We start from the raw sequence: 22398 nt of genomic DNA on the forward strand, positions 1-22398 counted from the left end.
TGATATAATATTTTGAAATAAAATGTCATACTATAGAATGTTGAAAGTTTTACAAAAAAACTCATATTGTATGTTGGAAAAAGTCATAGTATAGTATGTCGATGTTTTTTTTTAAAAGTCATAGTCGAAAGTATAGTTTGTCGAAAAAAAGTCAAAAATTTTCAAAAATTTAAAAAAAAAGTATATTATGTCCAAAAAAATCATAGAATGTTGAAATAAAAAAAAAGACATAGTATAGTATGTAGAAAAAAAGTTATGGTATAGTAACGTTTTTATATTAATAATAGTCTCTGTGTGTGTGTCCATCACCACCGCTGTGTGTCTGATGGAGACGTGGAAAGGGAAGGCCCGCCCTCTTCTGTCCCAACCCACTTCCTGTCCCTGTGACAGGACGTCCTGATTGGCTGTGTCCTGACTCCCCTCTTTGTGTTTCAGAGTGTGATCCTGTCCAGCGCCGCGGAGAAGGTTGCTGATGATATCTGCAGCATGTTCAGTCTGAAGTCCTAAATAATAATATAATAATATAATAATGTCTGTGTGTCCTCAGCCTCTGGAGCTCAGAGGGACCTATGACATCACCAACCTGCATCCTTCCTATTGGTTCAGACACAAACTGTAGTCTTCAACAAAAAATACAGTACTACAGTACTCGTCTCCTCCACCTGTCGATCTGTTGTTCTACACACAGGTAATTATTATATATATTATTAATATTATAATAAAGCTGGACAATAGAAAATGAATTTGTTTCTGAAACATATTTGATTGTGTGGCGTTTGTTGTTGTCAGAAACCAGGAAGACGGCGAGCGGTCTTACACACGTCTAATGTCCTAGAAAGATCATCCATATACAAATTTAAAAGAACAGGTGACAATATTCCACCTTGTCTAACCCCATTGGTAACTGGGAAAGGATCTGATGTAATCTTGCCCCATCTAGCTCGCATTGTTTGATGGGAGTACCAATAATGCAAGATACGTATTAGGTATGGGGGGACCCCTCGCTCTTGTAATTTTATAAACAGTTTACCGTGATTAATACGGTCAAAATCTTTGGATGCATCAAGGAAACATAAAAACATTGTTGAGCCATGGCTTTTGTACTTGGTAACAAGTTCTTTCAGTGCATATATACACAAATCTGTGCCATGTTTCTTTTTAAAACCAAATTGATTGTCAGTGGTTGTTATATATTCTTGTATATATATATATATATATTCTTATATTCTCAAATAGAATTTGTTCTAACACTTTAGAACGTATACTCGCTAGAGCGATTGGCCTGTAGTTTTCTATGCTTGGTACTTTACAGGTTTTGTCCTTAATAACTGGCACTATTAGTACAGGTAACATAGAGTCAGGTCATATGACATGTGCTAATAATCCAGAGAAACATATAGGAAGTAACACTGAGATTCTATGGCTTGCATACTTCAGGTGTTCAGCTGTTATTTGGTCAAGACCACACGCTTTGTTCACTGCCAATTTCTCCATAGCATGACACACTTCATCAGGTCTAATAACCACGCCATCATTATTAATGACATCATCAACATGATATTCAGCACTCTCAACACAGTTAAAAATCTCTCTAAAATGTTTCCTCCACAGCTCCGCAACATTTTCATCCCCAGAGATCCCATCAATACTGGATGGCAAAGGCATCTTGCTGTTATTGATAACCTTTTCTTCCTTCCAGAAATCATAAAAATTATTCTGCTGAAACTTTCTGGCCATAGAATTTGCCCTCATCATCTGCTCATTACTTTTGATAAAGCGTACAGCATATTTAAACCTGGCATTTGCCTTTTTCTTCTGTTCAAGCTCTGGGCCATACCTAGCTTTTCCAGATGATATCCAGCTCCAAAAAGCTTCCTTAGCCACCACATGAAGTTCAGACACATATTCGTTCCATCCTGGTCTAATCTTATGCTTTCTCTTGGATGAATAAGTTACTGACATTAACTAAACAGTTCACAATTTTGTCATACATGATAACTATATCACTATGATGTTTGTGACTCTTACAATTTAAGTTGCCACACAAAATAGCTTCAAGTGGTATATCAATATTACTAAGACTATTAGCACTCAGTGGGCTAGATTTATCAAGCCGTTTGCGCCTGTTTCCAGGCGCTAATTGGTCGCAAAGACGGACGTAACCGATGCGGGCTATTTACAAACAGGGCGCACTTGGGTAGAATCGCAGATTGCCTGCCACATGAGCGAGAAGAGACAAGTTGCGCTTTCAATATGCGTTCGTGGGAGGGTCGTTGGGAAAGTGGGGGTTCCACCCAAAAAGGTGGGAGGATAAGCGCAAAGTGCACCTAATTATATATTCCGTGGTATTTACACATTCAGTAAGAGCGCGCCTCTATTCTGCGGGGGAAATTCTCCGCCTCTTTAAAGCAGGTCTAAACCAGCCGCAGTCGAGTTTCCTCGTAGACCTTTATGCCGCTGGTGAAATGGCAACAGTAATTTGAGCTAGACGAAGACATAGGCGAGGCTGAAAATATTTTTAACACAAGAATCACACTTTGTCAGTGAACTCAAAATCATTTAGCGTTACAGATCAAGCAGCCATGTAATATTAGAGTTACTGGAAGAAATCAAAGATGACATTGAATCTACCACTCAGCGTTCACATCCCATTCCAGCAGTTGTTAAACTCCTCGCTACATTACAAATATTGGCATCAGGATCATTTCAAACAGTCCTAGCATCAGCAGTGGGAATATCGCAGTCTGCACTCAGCCGTATCATAGCAACAGTACCGCTTCGCTACAGCGCAATTTACGGTATAGTGGGCGGAGAAAGACGCTGATTGGCTGATGGGTGTCAGGGTTGATAAATACTACGCAAAATGTGGAAGCATAGCGTGCGCTATTACCGAACTCGCATAAACAGACGCAGCGCAAACTGGACTAGTGTTAGTAAATCAGGCCCTCAGTGTGTTGTACTTCCATAGATCATACTCTGTGAGCTTTGCCCAGTCCACTCTTCTATTTTGCTCATTATTATCATTATCATAGTTAGTCAGCTCAGGTAGACTGTCAAGACTTATTATCATGGAGACAGGTATATGATCTGCTGTGGCTACACCATACATAATCTCAATCTCCAAGCAATCATGAGCATCAGCTGTACATATACAGTGGTCTAGCCAAGATGTTGTATGCCATGCTCCACTGATATATGTGTAACTGTCTACTAGTAACAGCATTTGACTTGAGAGAACTAACTTACTGTCTAGACAAAATTGATTAAGGTGTTTGGCAAATAGAGAGTTAACATCCGACATATCAGCATTCATATCACCCATCACAAAAATGCAAGTACTTTGACTCTCTTTAATGAATGAGCTGATAAAGGCAAGCCTATTTAGATATTCATTTTCATTTTGGCAGCATTCATATGGCGTGTACACATTTAAAATAATAAAAAAAAATGTATCATGTAACTTTAATTGCTATGGCCCAGTCCACCTCTAGTCTAATCACATCGATCAGTGGGTCATGTTTCCTATGCCATAGGATGGCCACCCCTCCAGGTATTCTGCCACGCACTATTCCCATACTTAGATCTGTTGTTGACTTACCTGCGCCATAAAAGTTTTCATGCACAGAGTTGAGTTTATCTAGATCTTGTTTGGGTAACAGAGTCTCTTGTATACATAACATATCAGCACTCTCTAAGAGCTTGTGAATAACAAAACGCAAAAAATGCAACAGCTGCTCCAGCCTCAGACACATTATCATTTATATTCGCAATTACATTTCTTTTATCTAATGTTTTGTGTGCTTCATAAAAAAAAATGCCGCACAAAGACGCCCTCTGGCCACAGCTGTGGTTCATACATTTCACTCACCTCATTGCATTCTGCAATTTCTTTGAAGGAGTTTTCTATCTTTTGGCATTTTACATCACAATGTAGTTTATCTTTCAAGTAACTAGCCAATGTTTCCGAATTTACATCTGGGGAGAATTTTGTTGCAAAAACACTCACCAACTTAGTCTTTACAACCCGTATGTTTCCTCCCTCACTGGTTCCAACAAAGCCACTTTTCTTCTCCTTTCTCGGAGCGTTCAGTTTGGCCTTGGGCTGAGCAGTATCTCCAGTTAACGGTTGTCTTCACTACCCTGCTCCATGCCGGGGTAGATCTCTCTCCGCTCCCCTCACTCAAGACTTCCTCCGTTGCGCTGTGTTGGGGACCAAGAGTCTGATTAAACCTGATTTTAACCAAAAGGCCTCAGATTAAACTGACCTCTGGATACAAGACACACATGTGCTCAGAGACAAGGGGACATGTGGCCAAGACAAAGGAATCTTGGCCTGTATGTTAACCCCAAAGCCTGGTTAATTCACACCTCTATGTGAAAGGGCCAGCCAGAAGGGAAACGCCTCACAACTGGCAGGAAGTCAAAGGACTACAAGGCTGTAGTCTTCACCCTTTCAAGAGTTTTGAGTCTTCCTATTGGTTCAGCGGGACCATAAACACAGCAGAGGGTCTGAACCTATAAATAACCTGACCCTAGGAAACTCCCTCGTCTTCACCTGCAACTCCGTTGCTGACAGGAGGCGCGCAAGCGCTTGTGCTCAACTTCTATTTTCTGGAGAAAGTGGATTTAATTTCGGAGGATCCTATGAAAAACGCACCAGTGTTTTTCCTCAGCAAAACCAAAGTCTCAGTCTGTAGGACTGAGTGGCTGAGGGGAACTAGGTCATTATCGATAATTAAGATCAAAGTGCCTCTTTTCTTTACTCTTCTTCTCTTTCTCCTCTTACTAACACACACACACACACACACACACGACACAGGCTAGCCGCGTAGCTCCCGAGCTAACGCGGTAGATTAGCTTCACACGTGGAGTCGGCATCACCCTGTACAGAGCTAACACATGACCTAGCATACTAGGCTAAGCGTGCGCGTTGCCTAGCAACCCCCTCGGCTTCTTCAGCTCCTCCCCGTGCACGCAGCACCACTACCGCCCTCCTGAGGCTAAATAGTTTTGTGCAGCTCACAGGAGTAGCCAGTTTGGTTTTTGTGTTAGGCCTACATTTTGACACCGCCCCTCCTCCTTCGCTCACACACACACACACACACACACACACACACACACACACACACACACACACACACACACACACACCCACCCACAGACGTGTCCATGACACATGCTGCTTTGTTTTGGCTTTGTTTTGGTTGTGATATGGTAAAAGATATATAAGTTTATTATTGAAGGATTATTGATTAGCTACTGATAATTGTGACGTTAATAAATCTTATTATACTTAATTAGCAGTTGCTTGTGATTATTTGTGTACTTGTTGTAATAATCGCTGGTCGATCAGGTCCGTGCTTGGATTCACCCCTTCCTTTATTTCCTTTTTAAAGGATTACCACAGAAATGAGACTGTTCCACAGTTTGATTATTGGTCCCTGACTAGCAGGGTGGTGCCCTGTTTTGATTGTTTGTCGATTTGATAAAGTTATTAATAACCATATTCATAACTTTATTAATATTGATAAAACATCTTTGATAATTTGCCAATGATTAAATCTGTACCCTACGTGAATGCTACAGCTGGCACCCACAACCGTGCATCCAGGTACCAGCCGTCACTGTCCATTCCCCGACTCGGGGCCTCCTTGGTGAACTTCCTCCAGGCTTCTCGATTGCGTACGTGCGTTGGTCTAGACCGGCTGTAACTGACCGGAGATCCTCGCAGATATCGGTCTGCGCAGACATGGCCTGTATCATGGTTGATACATTCATGCTAAGACATTCGATTTTCCCTAGCAGACAAGAAACATCAATGCTGTTGAACGTCACCGGGGGAAGATCATCCTAATGATGAGACACAAACCTAGGAATGTTTCCACCAGCCTCGTTGAGCACTTTCAGACAGCTCTTACCGTTGTTAGCGTCTTTTTGTTGTCCTTTGTGCGAGATGCAGCGTTGAGTGGTATTTGGGCAAAGCTCAAGCTCTTTGAGCTCTCAATCCCCTCTGACCCAAAGTGGTTGACAGTCAACATAACAATATCATCCTGACTTAGAGTTCTCAATTTCACCACAAGAAAGTTCACCAGCTCATCTTCCACCACCATTGGACCGTCTACTGTGGTGGAAATCTCCGGTTTTATTCCAGCAGCCGCGTCTTTACCCGCTGTGTCCGCCCTACTGACCCACCATCTATACTATTATTTTATTTCAAAATATGCAACATGATATACTATGACTTTTTTTTTTCAAAAATTTCGACATACTATGTCGAAATTTTTTGACATACTATAGTATGACTTTTTTTCAAACGTTTTTTTCCTCATGGTCCAAATTCTCTGGGCAGCTGTGGGTGGCGGGCAAAGAAGAGAAAGGGGAGGTAACATTTCCCCTCATGACGTCATAAAGGGAAGGTTCCTGATTGGTCCATCTGAGCTTTCATTTTCTCAAAGGCAGAGCAGGATACCCAGGGCTCGGTTTACACATATCACCATTTCTAGCCACTGGGGGACCATAGGCAGGCTGGGGGAACTCATATTAATGTTAAAAAAACTCATAAAGTGAATTTTTCATTCCATGGGACCTTTAAAATATTCTGCATCTTTTATTCATTAGGAATCTTTTTACGACTTGTAAATTCTATTTGTATTTTTGAAAATATTGAATATATATATTAATTCAAATTAAGGCCAGCAAATCAGTTTAGCATCAGCTTTTACAAAAATGTCATACAATGAAACCAACAAAAACCCTAAAATATTCCACTTTTGTAAACACATTTTTGGTGTTATTTGACTTTTTTTTTTTTAAATTAACTAATTTAAACCATTCCAACTTTTTTCACTGCTTTACCTTCTTCTTACGCATTAAAGCCAGCAATCTAGTTCAGCTTTAGCAATTTAGCTTTTAAGCATTCACAAGCATTTTCTGCAGGAAATGCCTCTCTACTTACTTTTCAAAAGACAGTTTTTCCCTTCATGTCCAATAAAAACCATGTATCTGTGTGTTGATGTTGAATGTTTGTGCTAAACTGAAGAATGATATGGAGTCATAAGAGTGTCATAAAGAAGAATACACCTGTAAAAAAGTCAGAAACCTAATGTGAAAGTTCAATTCTATTCAGTTTATTTAAGAAGAGGACAGAACAAATTAATAAAACAAATGATTATACATGGGTTAAAAATGCCAGAATTATCCAAAAGCTCGCAAACTTCCCCCCGAATACAACCAGCTGTTCTCATGTGTCTAATACACTGAAGAAGCCTGTTAGAGAGAGAGAGAGAGAGAGAGAGAGAGAGAGAGAGAGAGAGAGAGAGAGAGAGATAGATAGATAGATAGATAGATAGATAGATAGATAGATAGATAGATAGATAGATAGATAGATAACTATTTACATTGTAGATTCTCACTGAAGGCATCAAAACTATGAATGAACACATATGGAATTATGTACTTAACAAAAGTTAACGAAAACGGTCTTTTATTTTAGATTCTTCAGAAGTACCACCCTTTGCTTTTTTATTAATAAGGGAAATAATTCCACTAATTAACCCTGACAAAGCACACCTGTGAAGGTAAAACCATTTCAGGTGACTACCTCATGAAGCTCATTGAGAGAACACCAAGGGTTTGCAGAGTTATCAAAAAAAGCAAAGGGTGGCTACTTTGAAGAATCTAAAATATAAGACATGTTTTCAGTTATTTCACACTTTTTTGTTAAGTACATAATTCCATATGTGTTCATTCATAGTTTTGATGCCTTCAGTGAGAATCTACAATGTAAATAGTCATGAAAATAAAGAAACATTGAATGAGAAGGAGTGTCCAAACTTTTGGCCTGTACGTACGTACATACATACGTACGTACATACATACGTATATATATATATATATATATATATATATATATATATATATATACACACACACACACATCTATCTATCTATCTATCTATCTATCTATCTATCATTGGCCACTGCTGTTTTTTCGGAGCTATATGTTGACACGGCGACCATTTCATCAGGAACATTGTGCTCCTCCTAATATGTGTCTATCCACAATTAAAGAAACCGTTCAGTAACACAAACCTTTTTACAGGCATCTTACTGAGGTATTACTAATTACTGAAATAATAAATACTTTACCTGACACAAGCTAGCATTAGCTTATTTCAACATCAGGACAGTCACTATACTTATTGTTAGCTTAAAAGGAGGATTAATGTTAACTAATGTGATATTTAATTAAATGTCTTGCACTCAGCGCAATTCCCTTTGTACACCGACGCATGTATCATTCCTATTTTGCACCCGACGCACAGCGGACTTTTCCCTCCACAGACGCACGTCGGTAAATTAGGGAATGTATTTGCGCTCCCGGGGGTGGTTCAGCGAAAAGAGGAGGCGTGTTCCGGCGCAAACGTTACCTGGTGCTATTTTGCAGTTTCAGAAAACAATTCCGCCACTGACCAGGAAAAACCTGGTCTAAGGTCAGTGGTGCTAGTCTAAAGTCAGTAGCGCGTTATTCAGATGCTATTTTAGGGGCGCATGCTTGGCCATAATGTAGCGTGTGCACAACGCGCATACACTTCTCTCATCTAAAGGGACGCAGCAGTTCCCATTTTTGCAAACCATACATAATTACAAGGAAAAATATTACTGAAAATGCGCTTCAGTTGTTTGGATAGGTCAGGAGGCTACAGTACAGTCCTCAAAAAACCACCATTTTTTTTTTTTTTTTTTGTTTTTTATATTGTTTTTTGCTTTTGTTTTTTGCACTTCCCATGAATCATGGATGTGTTGATGACATAAATGAGGAAATATTAGAGGACTTAAGGAGACGTGATGTTGAACTACGGTGGGATTGGACACTCCGGCGGAATCTGGTCCGGGAGTAATGCGCGATGCGCTCCTGGTGGAGCGGGTGGACGGAGATGGAGTAGGGGGAGGAGGAAGTGGCACAACAGGTGCAGGTGGTGTGTTTGGAGGCCCACGCTCCATGGCTGCAGCAATCCTCTCCAGACTTGAGGAAATCCGCCCGAGAGGAGCAGCAACATCGCCACCCGGACAAGACGGGCATTTGTTACTTTGCCGCATCTCGGACAGCTCCCGCTGGCGTGCGCCAGGCAAATCCGCCATCATAATAGCAACCCGCCATGGAACAAGCGCGCCTGCTCTTAAAGGGAATGTGAGATGACGCTCTGATTGGTTATTTTCACGTTACGCCCAAACCACACCTAGCTACTTCAGACCAACCCATTTAGATTTGCGTCGGGCGCAAGACTCATTTATCCCGCCGGTATAATAGCAACAGCGCTCGAGATCCGCCCACAAAGCTACTTGCGTTTTGCGTTTCACACTTGCGTTTCATTTCGTTAAAATAGGGCCCATTAACTGTTCAAGTCTTTTTATAAGCAGCAGCAGCAGACATTTTTTGATTAAAGTTACAAAGATTAGCTTCTTTTCTTCGTCTTAAGGGACGATAGACTAAATATTTCAGCAATTTGACATTACATTAGTTATCGGATTTCTTTAATGAAGAACTAATACTCCTTTGTTGCAGCATTAGTTAAATAGCCCCAGCAGTTGAACCCTGAACTCAACATATTGTATTACAGGAATAAAAGCTAATTTTGAGTGAAATTAATGGAGTGTAATATGTAGTCGTAGCCAGGATAACATCCATGGTGTTCAGAAGATCAAGTTACTGCTGGTCAGCCTTCAATGTGGAGAGAAGATCAGAATATAACAACACAGCTATCAGGGCATGAGGAGGAGGCAGGAGGAAACAGCTTGGCTCGGAAACATGTTCACTACGAGGCAGTGTGAATGCGCTGGTGATATTTAAGGTTACTAATGTGAGAAAAGGTTTTCCCACATTGTTCACACCAGTACGGCTTCTCTCCAGTGTGAACACGTCTGTGGCATTCTAGGTTACCACACAGAGAAAAGGTTTTACCACATAAATCACAGCTGTACGGCTTCTCTCCAGTGTGAATGCGCTGATGTATTTTTAGGGTACTCTGGTGTGTAAAAGCTGCCCCACATATAACACAGCTGTACGGCTTCTCTCCTGAGTGAATGCGCTGATGTATTTTCAGGTTACTCTGGTGTGTGAAAGCTGCCCCACATTGATCACAGCTGTGAAGATTCTCTCCAGTGTGAAGGCGTTGATGTCTTTTTAGGTCACTCTGTCGTGTGAAAGCTGCCCCACATTGATCACAGCTGTGAAGCTTCTCTCCAGTGTGACGGCGTTGATGGTTTTTTAGGTCACTCTGTCGTGTGAAAGCTGCCCCACATTGATCACAGCTGTACGGCTTCTCTCCAGTGTGAAGGCGTTGATGTCTTTTAAGGTTAACCTGTTGTGTGAAAGCTGCCCCACATTGATCACAGATGTACGGCTTCTCTCCAGTATGAATACGTTGATGGCTTTTTAGGGTGATCTGTCGTGTGAAAGCTGCCCCACATTGATCACAGCTGTACGGCTTCTCTCCAGTGTGAATGCGTTGATGTCTTTTAAGGTTAACTTGTTGTGTGAAAGCTGCCCCACATCGGTCACAGCTGTACGGCTTCTCTCCAGTATGAATACGTTGATGGCTTTTTAGGGTGATCTGTCGTGTGAAAGCTGCCCCACATTGATCACAGCTGTAAGGCTTTTCTCCAGTGTGAATGCGTTGATGTGTTTTTAGAGAACTCTGTAGTGTGAAAGCTGCCCCACATTGCTCACAGCTGTGTAGATTCTGTCCAGTGTGAACTCTCTGATGAATATCCAGATGTTTTGAAGGATTTGTCACAGTGTTGACAGTGATGACGTTTTGGTCCCTCTCCTCCTCTCTGTTTCTATAACAACAGACAAACAGAGAGAAAGTTAATGAACAAACTTCTTTAAACCCTGAACTTCCTCTCACTCACGATTTTAACTCTTCATACAATAATTCATGACAAAATTAAGGAAAATATGTGCCTGTTGCAGACATGTTATTTTTGAAAATGCAAATGTACTCTTCATAACTTTTATAAGTTCTGAAATATTCTAAATTTTTCAGGCAAATTGTAATGAAACCAGGGATTAAAGTGAAAAAAATCTTGACTGAACTTGAGTCTTGAAATATAAGAAAAGTGTGTGGTGGGTGGTATTGGACGTCAGTGTTCGGGCTTATCTGCTAATGTTAGCTGCCGACCGTAAACTTGAAACCATCCAGCAAATAGACGGTACCGTAGGGTGATTTAAAGTCACCGCTCATTTTACACACAGTTTAACAACAAAACTAAACGCTGAGTGAACATTACTAGCTACGTTTTTCATGTTAGTTTTGAGCGGTATGCACCCCCACTAACCTGGAAAATGGTTTTAAAACAGTAACGTTATACAGCGTGTTGGAGGAAAACAGCGTTCTCCTGCAACGGGAGTCAGAGGCAGAGGGGCCGTCACAGCAGCGTTAGCTAACGTTCCTGTCTCATCTGGAGTCTGATAAACAGTAAATTCATCAAAGTCAGCGTGCCCAACACTATTTTCCAATAAACTGTAGCTGTCAAATTTCACGGGAGCCACGTGAGTAGGGATTTCATGTTGCGGCTTTCGTAGTTGTTTATCACTCGTCCTGTTTATTTGGTTGCCATGACTTCACGAGTGATGATGTCCTGTCACTGTTCCAGTTGCTCTGCTCACCCTAGGGGGAGAGAGAGCGAATGACAGTTCGCTTGAGTTCAGTACAGCAGACGGCTGTACTTTTCATAAACAGCCAAAGTTCATTTGGCTGTTTATGAAAAGTGATGGTGGTGCGTGGTGTACATAGCGGAAACCTGTTGTGCGTCTGCCCTGTTTCTGATACCGTGGCGCTGGAAATTTTACCGTGGCACACCACCATGTGTGTTGTACGACGCGAGGGAGCTTCCGCCTCTCTGAATTACGGCTTTGCAAACATTGCATTTTGCTGTCTTGCTCTGCGGTGTTTCCAGTGTAAAGTATTTCCACACAGCGGACATGTTGGCTTGCCACAATGCTGCTCAATGCTATCCTGCTAGCTACCTGCAAACTGTGGAATGGATTTCCTGAGCAGGGGCGTGTCTCATAACTCTGTGCCTCATTGAGCCACGCCTCCGTTCAGGAAATCCATTCCACAGTTTGCAGCCAGCTAGCAGACTAGCCGGCAGGAATCACCTGTGGAGTAATTTCAGCAAACAACGTTAAAGCGCAGACATGGATATCGGATATCCCCGCAGGTTGGATCGGGAACGCTGGTATCGGTCCCGATACCAATAACGGATCAGATTGGCCCCATACCTAATAATAATACATTTTATCTTTGGGTGCCTTTCACAGCATTCAAGGACACCTTACAGTTAAAATAAGCTAAAATACAGTTAAAAAAAATTATTAAAACAAACATTTAAAAGATTGAGATAGAAAATTTAAATAAAGCATCTATCCATTATTTTGATGGAGTTTAAAGTCATGTGGGTTAGGCCTTTTGGAAAAGGTGGGTAGAGACTAGGGATGCACCAAAGGGCATTTTCGGTTGTCGGTCGAAATACTGTTATCACCGAAACAATACGGCCGAAATGTTGTGATGACTCAAACAGAAACCGCGACCTGCACGTGTGTCAGTACCCAATCCGTTCCTCCTGCAAAGCGTCTCCTAAGCAAAGAGGTTGAGACGGACCACGGAGTGAAAACAATGAAAAGTACTGTCAGCACACGTTTCAGAGAGATCTATTTGGATCCTCTAAACTTTATTGCGACTGTACTTGATCCGCGTTATAAAGACCATTATTGGATGCGGAAATAAAGCAGGGCGCACGAGAAATGATCCAGGCCGCGATGGATGCAGAGAACCCGCGTGGAGACGGAGACGGAGCAGCGCCCAGCGCAGGAGGAGATCAGAACTCAGAAAAAAAGACTTGTCTCTCTGCACCAGATGAGGGGCATACACCCTCGCTGTCTGATATGTTCAGTGAAATCCTGCAAGAAAGTGCCTCAAATAATAATAATGATGATGATGATGATGATGATGATGATGATGATGATGATGATGATGATGATGAGTAGTAAGCTATTCTGTTCCTAGGCTACTATATACTGTATGCGACTATCAGATTGTAGCCATATTTACACTGTTCCTTAAGGTCTCCTAATGGGGTATGTAACATTGGTTGGGCTGAAAATTGCCCAAATGCTATTTTATTAGGCCCTTAAGTACCCTGTGAATATGGCTCTATTTGGAACAAGAGCTTTTCTTCCAAATATGGTATGCTAATGAATATTCAGAATGAGCTATGCGCTGATTGGTTTGAAAAACCACATAGAAACACATGGGAGACTTGACAGCAGGTCTCATATTTCAGACACTGCAAAGTTATACATTGTCGGCTATTTCGTTATTAAATTCACTTCTGAGACTTTTTAAAGTGAGAAATCAACTATATAAAGCTCAAATATGGGCCGTTTCACGAAAATTGATGACTAATTGCAAATTTGGTAAGACTGTGTGTCGGAGTTCAGCCGCTGGTGCTGCCTCTCCGCCCGCCAGTGCTGCCTCGCCGCCCGGCGGTGCTGCCTTCCTTCACAGCCCCCGGCCTGCTATGAGGTACTTGGAGCTCCGTCACGGCAGCCCACAGCAGGGACTACCAAACACCACTGCCCTGACAGAGCTCCAGGGCCTTCAGCTCCCCTCTTCCTGCTAGCTAAATGGCCCGTTGTTTGAGAGTGAGAGCGCGGTCAGCGAGCTTGTTACACCAGCAATCTGTTACCTCATGTTACACACAATGTCACGCCACTTATACAACATCTAACTAAAGGTCTTATAAAGCTGACAACGGTGTCCGATTTCAAGTTAATGAATATCTGTGAAGACAAAGTGTTTCGTTAGCTGCGACTGTCCCTTCAATCCTAGCTACGTGTAGCTACAAATCACGGATGGTTAGCTTCATTTACAGCGTAATTCGAGTATATTTAGGGTTTGAATTTCGTCACGCCACGTGTACAACATCTAGCTAAATATTTTATAAAGCTAACAATGGTGTCCGATTTCAAGTTAATGAATTTGTGAATTTCAGAGGAATTCTAGGAGGAGCTAGCTCTCATTGATAGAACTACATCCAGCCGCAGGCTCTATCAATGAGACTCGTGGACAAGCGGCGTTTATTTCCCCAATCGTTTGTTTAAATAACTCAACACATTATAATTACACACATCAGGGCTCGAGAGTGCGACCAATTTGGTCGCATATGCGACCAAAATTTGTAAGGGTGCGACTAAGATTTTTCCTAGGTGGCACCGGTGCACCTAACGTCCTCGCATTTGCTGCCTCTCCATTAACGAAGCGATGTCGTTTATATCGATATGTTTAATGTTGAGTTACATGACTCTTTCCTTCTGTAAAGCTGTGCCTGTGTTATGATCTGTCCTCCGCGCAGCCCCCCCCCCATTCACTCACACGGCTCACCTGCAACATGGAGAGAAACTGCTGACATTTGTCTACAGTTTTAATTGTTATTAACACAGCTGTATATTGTTTTTGTTACATAATTCAATGAATTATGTAACAAGAAAGTGTGAAATAACTGAAAACATGTCTTATATTTTAGATTCTTCAAAATAGCCACCCTTTGCTTTTTTATTAAGGGAAAAAATTCCACTAATGAACCCTGACAAAGCACACCTGTGAAGTGAAAAATTTCAGGTGACTACCTCATGAAGCTCATTGAGAGAACACCAAGGGTTTGCAGAGTTATCAAAAAAAGCAAAGGGTGTCTACTTTGAAGAATCTAAAATATGACATGTTTTCAGTTATTTCACACTTTTTTGTTAAGTACATAATTCCATTTGTGTTCATTCATAGTTTTGATGCTTTCAGTGAGAATCTACAATGTAAATAGTCATGAAAATAAAGAAACATATCGAATGAGAAGTGTGCCCAAACTTTTGGCCTGTACTGTATCTTTAAAGCATACTGTTTCTGCCTTCCCTGCTCTACCTGTAAACAGTCTTTTGTATGTTTGTTGGAGACTGAGAAAGTTGCGATTTTTTGGTATAGTTTTTTAAAAATAAAACAAAACTTGTTTTTGGGGAGAATAAAACTACTCTGGGCTGAGTTTTCTTAGTAACCTTACCAAAAAGGCTCAGGATGCTGGTATAATATGAAAATGGCTGGTGGATTTAAGACACATTTTTTTTATTATTAGTTAATTTCCTATCCTGGCCTGGTACACATTCACACAGTTTGATAAAGTACTTATTGGACTTTAACTTATCATTGCACTTACAATAACAAGTGTTGCGGTCCTCAATTTAGGTCATCGTGATTTGACCTGTGTGTTTGTGTGTGCATGCGTCAGTCAAGCAGCAGCACCGCCCGCTGCAGAGAGTCGACCTAGAGCCGACAGGAAACAGCAGCCGCTTTCAGAGACTTTACAGTGAAAAAAACGTTACAGCGTCTTTCGTTGTACGTTTTGTTGGTAAATGTGAGTTGTTCGAGGTACACACGTCTCGTCTTACAAGGAAATGAATTTGGCGACGTACGTGTGATGTCAACCCATTCTCACCCCCGCTTGGTCATTGGCTCTCAGGGTCATGTACTGATGCAAAGTCTGGCACTCCGGTTATTGGTCAAATTTGCAGAAACTTTGCGGTTATTGGTTGAATTCGCATGAATTGGTGCGATCACGACATTGTGAAAAGCACTTTGGGTCAACTGTTTAATCCAGGGTCTGACTTTTAATTAAAAAAAAACAGTTGTGGCAGTGGGTTTTTCTTCTGGAAACATCATTGCCTGCCTATTGACATTGACTGATACACTGCCCTCTGGTGGACAGAACATATACAACCCAAGTCTTACTGAAGACATTTAATGGTCAAAATATTATTTATAAATATTCAAATATATTCAAATATTAATAAACAAATTAACTTCAAATATGATTTTTGGGCAAAAGTCAAAGCCTTATAGGCTATGTTTGGTTGTTGGTTAGTTTTGGAGAGAAACTTTTCATTGTTTGTTCTGTTCTCTCTAAAAAGGTAAGGTAACATTAATACCCGAAGGTAAATTTGGCTTACAGTAAACATAACATAAGTTAATTGAATTTATAAATGATAGCCATAAATAAATAAATAAATATATATATATATATATATATATATATATATATATATATATATATATATATATATATATATATATATTTATTAGGGCTGCTCGATTATGGAAAAAATAATAATCACGCTTATTTACTAGCTACCTGAGGAAAAGTCCAGTACATAGACGGTACCTTAGAATAACGTTGTTTTTTTTTCACCAGACTCCATTTAAATAAAATAGAAATGTTATTATTATTAAAACACACTTATTTCAAAGTGGACAGAAACTAAATATCCTGATTATTTACATGGAGTCTGGTGGAGATATGCTGGCTCTATACACGCTAAAAGTCCTGATTATTTACATGGAGTCTGGTGGAGATATGCTGGCTCTATACACGCTAAAAGTCCTGATTATTTACATGGAGTCTGGTGGAGATATGCTGGCTCTATACGCGCTAAAATTGTATAGTGTGGAATATGTTAAAAAGTCCTGATGTATCCGCGGTGTGTTTCCTGTGTTCAGCTCCGTTAGTTAGTTTTGGAGGGAAAACGCTCCATTGTTTGTTCCTCTCTCTCTAAAAACACGTCTTTCTATTCCCACATTAGATCTCTAACAACACAATGAACGGACGATACACCGAGAGGTGTGAACATGTTACATTTCACATTACATTCTAGGAGGAGAACTCTGAATCTAGTAGGTCTCCCCCCCCCCCTCTCTACTTTCCAAAGAGCCGACCATTAGAGCCGAGCCAGCATTTGGTGCGCCAGCGGCAGAAAGCTGCTCCAGCCAGTACCGTTCTATGAGAGGAGAACACGGACCTGAACATGGCTGCTATCAGAGTCCCAGTCTGCTGCTGGTCTTCTGGGGACCTCGGTGCTCCGCTGCTCCGGGTTCTGGTCGTCCTCCTCCATTCCTCTCTGGTCCTGAGATCCAGCACAGCTCCTCCTCTTCCTCTTCTCTTCTTTAATGGAGGATTACTAACAGCTAGTAGGTGCATAGCGCCCCCTGCTGTACAGGAGAGAGAGAGAGAGAGAGAGAGAGAGTGTGTGTGTGTGTGTGTGTGTGTGTGTGTGTGTGTGTGTGTGTGTGTGTGTGTGTGTGTGTGTGTGTGTGTGTGTGTGTGTGCGCAGCTCCAGGACGTTTAAAAGGTGAACTCCACCCAAAAGCTACTTTCTGTCCAAATATGAAGTTTAAAAATATTTTTCCATCCAGATACTTCTTTATGTCTTACAGTTTAACTTGATATTTAATATGAATTGAAAACAATAATACAACAAAGCTCACATCAGAAACATCTTCATCATTATGAATATCCAGCCAGAATATGCTGTTTACATGACCTGTATCAAACATTAAATAATATTGATGTGAATGTAAACATACTCAGTGAGTCAGAAACTTTATTTTCAGCTTCATTTTTCACCAAAATCACAGCCCAATATCTTTTTTATTGGGAAAGTACAGAAATGTAGCTTTGATCAATGTGACGTGTTGTCATATATATATTTAATAATGATATAAACCAGATGAGTCAACAACATCACGTCACGTCTTCTTTTAGGTCCGATGATCAGATCTTCTGTCTGTTTCTCCCCACCTGTCTTCTGATTGGCTGATCCTGTGGAGTAGGCGGGGCCAGGAGCCTGGAGGAGAAGAATCACATTTAAGAAAAGCTCAAGACAAAATATACACACACACACACACAAATATATATAGTATATAAAAAATTAAAATATATATAGAAAAATAAATTAAAAATAGAGCTTAAAACAAGTTCTGCTGCTTCTTTTAGAAAAAAACAAGAGAAATAAATTCATAATAATTTTTTGGGGCATTTTAGTCCTTTATTTCCATAGGACAGAAGAAGACATGACAAGGGAGAATGACATGCAGCAAAGGACCACAGGTCGGAGTTGAACCTGCAGCCAGTGCATCAAGGAGTAAACCTCTACATATGAGCACCTGCTCTACCAACTGAGCTAAACCGGTCACAAAAAGTCAGACTATTTAAGGAAAAATGTTCCACCATTCTGACAAAAACTGAAAAAGTTCAAAATAAGTTTAGCAGCCTGTTTTTATATGAATATGAGAATATTTTGCGATTGTAATATTTTTAGGATAAAAATGTTGAAATATTATGGTTCAAAATTCTGAATATTATAGATAATATATAGGAAAAAATGTTGGAACATTTTGAGAAAAAAATAGATTGAATATTTTGACATAAATGCTGAAAGATGTTGGACAAATATGTGATGTTTCCTTTCAGCTACTCCCAGGCCCGGATTGGCTAATTGGGAGCACCGGGAGAATTCCCGGTGGGCCGGTCTGGTTGTTTGGTTGTGAGGGCCGGTGTTCAGGTATGGCACTGGGTTTAAATCATAGTTGAATATTATGGATGCTGTCCCTATGCTGCCTGCACTCGCAGCCCACTTTTTGTATTTACAGTATTTCTTTTTCTTGCAGCCCACCGTTCTCTTCATTCATGCAGCCCTCTCACAGAGTGCAGCCTGGTGAATGATGACCTATTTATGTTCGGAGTCCTCCGACGGCAGCACCTTGCTAAAAAAAAATAAAAGATACGCCAGCGTACACAAGTCACTGGTGCTTGTTGGAGGATGCCACCGCGAGCAAAAAGAACGGGTAGTAGAAAGCGCAAAACGCCACTGAAAAGGCGTCAGTTTAAAAAAGGAGAGCTCTAGAAAGTGACGCGGCCAAATGAACTTTTTCTATTTTTAGCAAAACGCCAAATGAAGACGTTGAGACGGGTAAGCTAAGTTAGTTAGGAGAAGTGCCTGCAAACCAGCGTCTATGTTTATGAATCAAACTTGTTCTTGTAGCTCTGCAGCAGCAGCTAGTAGGCCTACTAGTCCAGTTTGCTGCTAACAGTGACAATGAAGAGCCAGTAAGGTTACCAAGCAGCAGCTATATGAGCCCAGAACTCCAGTTTGGGCAGGTAGGGTCGATCATTGACTGAGTATTATAAGAATTAATAAGAGAGTGGTGTTGACCTGCTCTATATGAAAAATGCCCTGGGATAATTAATGATGCCAGATGATTCACCACTACCATAATGATACTGACTTGACTTGATCAGAAAGCTTTGTAAAAAGGAGAGATTTGTGCTGAGAATTATGACAATTTATAAAATGTGATATAGTGTCAGAAGCAGAGCCAGTAGTGTGCATTAGGGATAGCTGCTGTCAGTGTGGATGGCACATCTACTGTAAGCTGTTGTATCACAGTGTGTGAACAAGCAAATATGATCAGATTAGCTACAATATAATCAAGGTTTATGCCCAAATATTACTTGTGACCAATTATGAAAGTTGTATGAAATATTCAAAGGAAAAAATAGATGTCATTAGAAAGTGCAATACCATGTATCTTGTTCTTTATTTAATCTGTGATTACTTATTTGCACAGAAACAGATTCTGATATTGTTCAACATCATTGGGTTGTTGTTAAGATGTTAACTTTTCTAATAAATCTACATTGTTAAGCAACACTTACAAATAGTGATATTTTACAAACTACACCGAATTACAAGGATGTAGAGGACAGGGGGCTATTGCAGACTTATATAGGCTACTAAGGTTTTGATTAAATTTTTTTAATATAGTCATTCGTGAAGTAAAGTGAATGCAGTCTAATGCATGAAAATCCAGGGCTGAAAATGAGTTCCAATCCGGCCCTGGCTACTCCTTGATGACGTTGATTTTTTCTCTGATTTCTGAGTGAATTTATGGACGTTTCTAGATTATGATTTCTGTCTCCACCTCCTCGCCCACACAGAACTAAAATCTGGATATTTTGAGAACAAGTTGAAATGTTATGAGCAAAAACTCACACTATCTTCGAAAATAGTGTGAACATTTTCTTTTTTTAAAGTCAGATATATACAGACAACTGAAGTCAGAATATATAACACACACACACACACACACACACACACACACACACACACACACACACACACACACACACACACACACACACACACACACACAGAAAAGATGAAAGCTGAAAAATGATAACTTTGATACTGTGTCTTTTTTCTCTGATTTCTGGAGAAAACTGTTGAATATGGTGAGAAAACAAAGTTGAAATCTCTTTGAAAAAGAAAAGATACACGGACAGACAACTGAAGTCAGAAAATGTTGAAAAAGTTGTTAGAAAAACTGTGATGCTGAATATTATATATAATACGTAGAAGAAGTTGAAACATGGTGACAGAGAAGCTGAGAAATGTTGGATGTACAGACAAGTATCCGGGGATTACTTTGATACTGCTCTGATTACTTTGATACTACTCTGATTACTTTGATACTACTCTGATTACTTTGATACTACTCTGACGTAATGCAAGCACGTCACAGAATCAACGTGGTGGCTGGGTGGTAACAAAAAATCTTTTATCACAGTTACATGGTGAGCTACAGGTTGCTTAGGCATGAAATAGACAATACAGTAAGAGAACCTTGGTTTCTATTTGATCAGCGCTGTCTAGTTTGACAGTTTAATCTGAGTTTGGCCTGTAGTCAGAGTTTGAGTGAGGGAGAGAGAGGCAGCTCTCTCTCTCTTGACCCCCTTCTATACTCTTTGTGTCCCTAAGTGGAAGTCCAATCTGTAGTTGCATCAACAGCTCTAAGAGCCAGCTAGCTTTCTGCTGGCCTGTGAGTATGGAGATCTGGGCACTTGTAAGATGGAGGGAACTTTAACCTAGTTCATTTACACATACTACCTATACACTATTATGATGCCATTTAATTGTAAATCGGCAAAGTTTCCCTTAAAGTTCTTTTGAAAACGAGTCCAGTAGCTGTGTGGGCAGTTTCCCAGCATTAGGGGGTCTTGCTGGTTGACCATGCGAGGGTATGTCCGAGCCTTTTCAGTGCACTGACAAACCGTGCAGTGCACTCACTAGATGTATACAGCCCAGTGTTTGGAGTTGCGTGAAAAACTGAGCAGCTTGGGTTTGAGCTGGTGCTGGCTGTCTCCGTGGCCCAGTGGTCCGTAGCGAGCCTTGCCCCAGGTGAAGAGCTCTCCGTGGGCAGTGATGCAGGCGCTGTGTGCCCCCTGGCTGTGATATCCACCACTTCCCCTCCCCTCAGAGACTCCATCACACCAGGACGGTCACAGGGGCTAAAGTCAACAGGAGTCACTGTTACTATAAAAAACACAACCCTATACCATCAGTTCTTACAGTCACATGATTTATATTGACGTGTATGTTTTGAACTGATAATGGAAGATGCAAATAGGAGATGTTATCTTTGATCCAGTCTCGACCTTCTGTTCCCCATGGCCACACTCACCCAGCTCAAGATGACTGCATCATATCTGTTTCCAGCACAACAGAGCGAAAGCAGAAAATGCAGAAAATCCTAAAGAAATGTCTCATGATCTATGTCTCTAGAAGTGGATTATTCAACTTTTGTTTTTGTTAAAGAAGAAAAAGAAAATGGCAATACTCAATACTGTTGAATCGCAATACTTCTAGAATCACAATTAATGGAAATCACAATACACATTGTTGCATATATATAGCATATGGTCCGCATCCTACCAAACATGTATGCTCAGTCAGACAGACTAACCTCTCTTGTCTTAGTCCTGGTTCCAGCTGTGATGCTAGCTGCTCCGGGGTCATCGGTGACGGGGATGAAAGGACGCGAGGAGGCCCCTTCATCAGAGGGAGTCACAGTTTATGATGATGAAGGGGTGACGAGGGAGCCTACTCACACACACAAAAATACACATGGTAGGGCTCACATAATTAAATTATTTTCTACATTTCTAATCACATAGTGCTACTTTGCACATTTTTGTGGCTCTGAGGTGTATTTCCCATTTTAGCTACCAAAGCACCACTGCTTTCTTCGACCCTCTCTGTGTCTGGTCCTGTGCTGAGCTCACTCAGTGTGCAGGGTGAGAGGGGGGGTGTTCAGCCGCTAAAGCAGCAAAAGCCGTTGTGTGCTTCTTTTACCGATATATGTTTAACAATATCTTTTGCATTTCTAATCCAAACAACGTCACACTTGGCACTGCACTTACTCGTCCCCGTAGCAAGACACCTGTCAAGTTTGGAATCCATCAGACGAACGGTCGGAGAGATAAGCGCATAACACACACACACACACAAACACAGACAGACAGACAGACATACAGACAGATAGACAGACAGACAGACAGACAGACACACACACACAGACAGACAGACACATGCAGCATTAGTACCTTGAGATGATCCTTGGTACCTTGAGATGATCATTGGTACCTTGAGATGATCATTGGTACCTTGAGATGATC

At 40.9% G+C, this 22398-nt stretch overlaps 1 protein-coding gene and 1 pseudogene across 1 annotated transcript; both read right to left on the minus strand.

Moving 5' to 3' along the window:
• Nucleotides 1-17032, minus strand: part of LOC120572791 — a 363596-nt pseudogene extending 346564 nt beyond the window's left edge.
• LOC120573501 (zinc finger protein 239-like) lies at nt 9333-11988 on the minus strand. Its single transcript, XM_039823258.1, has 2 exons — nt 11855-11988; nt 9333-10842 (listed from the first exon to the last, which is right to left on the minus strand). The coding sequence occupies exons 1-2, from the start codon at nt 11986-11988 to the stop codon at nt 9816-9818; spliced, it is 1161 nt and encodes a 386-aa protein (XP_039679192.1). The 3' UTR covers nt 9333-9815.
• Nucleotides 17033-22398: the final 5366 nt, after the last annotated feature.

The sequence above is a fragment of the Perca fluviatilis genome, chromosome 14 (genome assembly GCF_010015445.1).
Source record: "Perca fluviatilis chromosome 14, GENO_Pfluv_1.0, whole genome shotgun sequence".
In the NCBI taxonomy this organism is placed as follows: Eukaryota; Metazoa; Chordata; class Actinopteri; order Perciformes; family Percidae; genus Perca; species Perca fluviatilis.

Excerpts from the sequence above, each read along its gene's own strand:
- LOC120573501 (XM_039823258.1), bottom strand. The coding sequence starts at position 11,988 with ATGTCCGCTGTGTGGAAATACTTTACACTGGAAACACCGCAGAGCAAG. Across the intron at positions 10,843-11,854 it reads ACACATGGTGGTGTGCCACG|AAACAGAGAGGAGGAGAGGG; the intron begins GTAAAATTTCCA and ends CTGTTGTTATAG.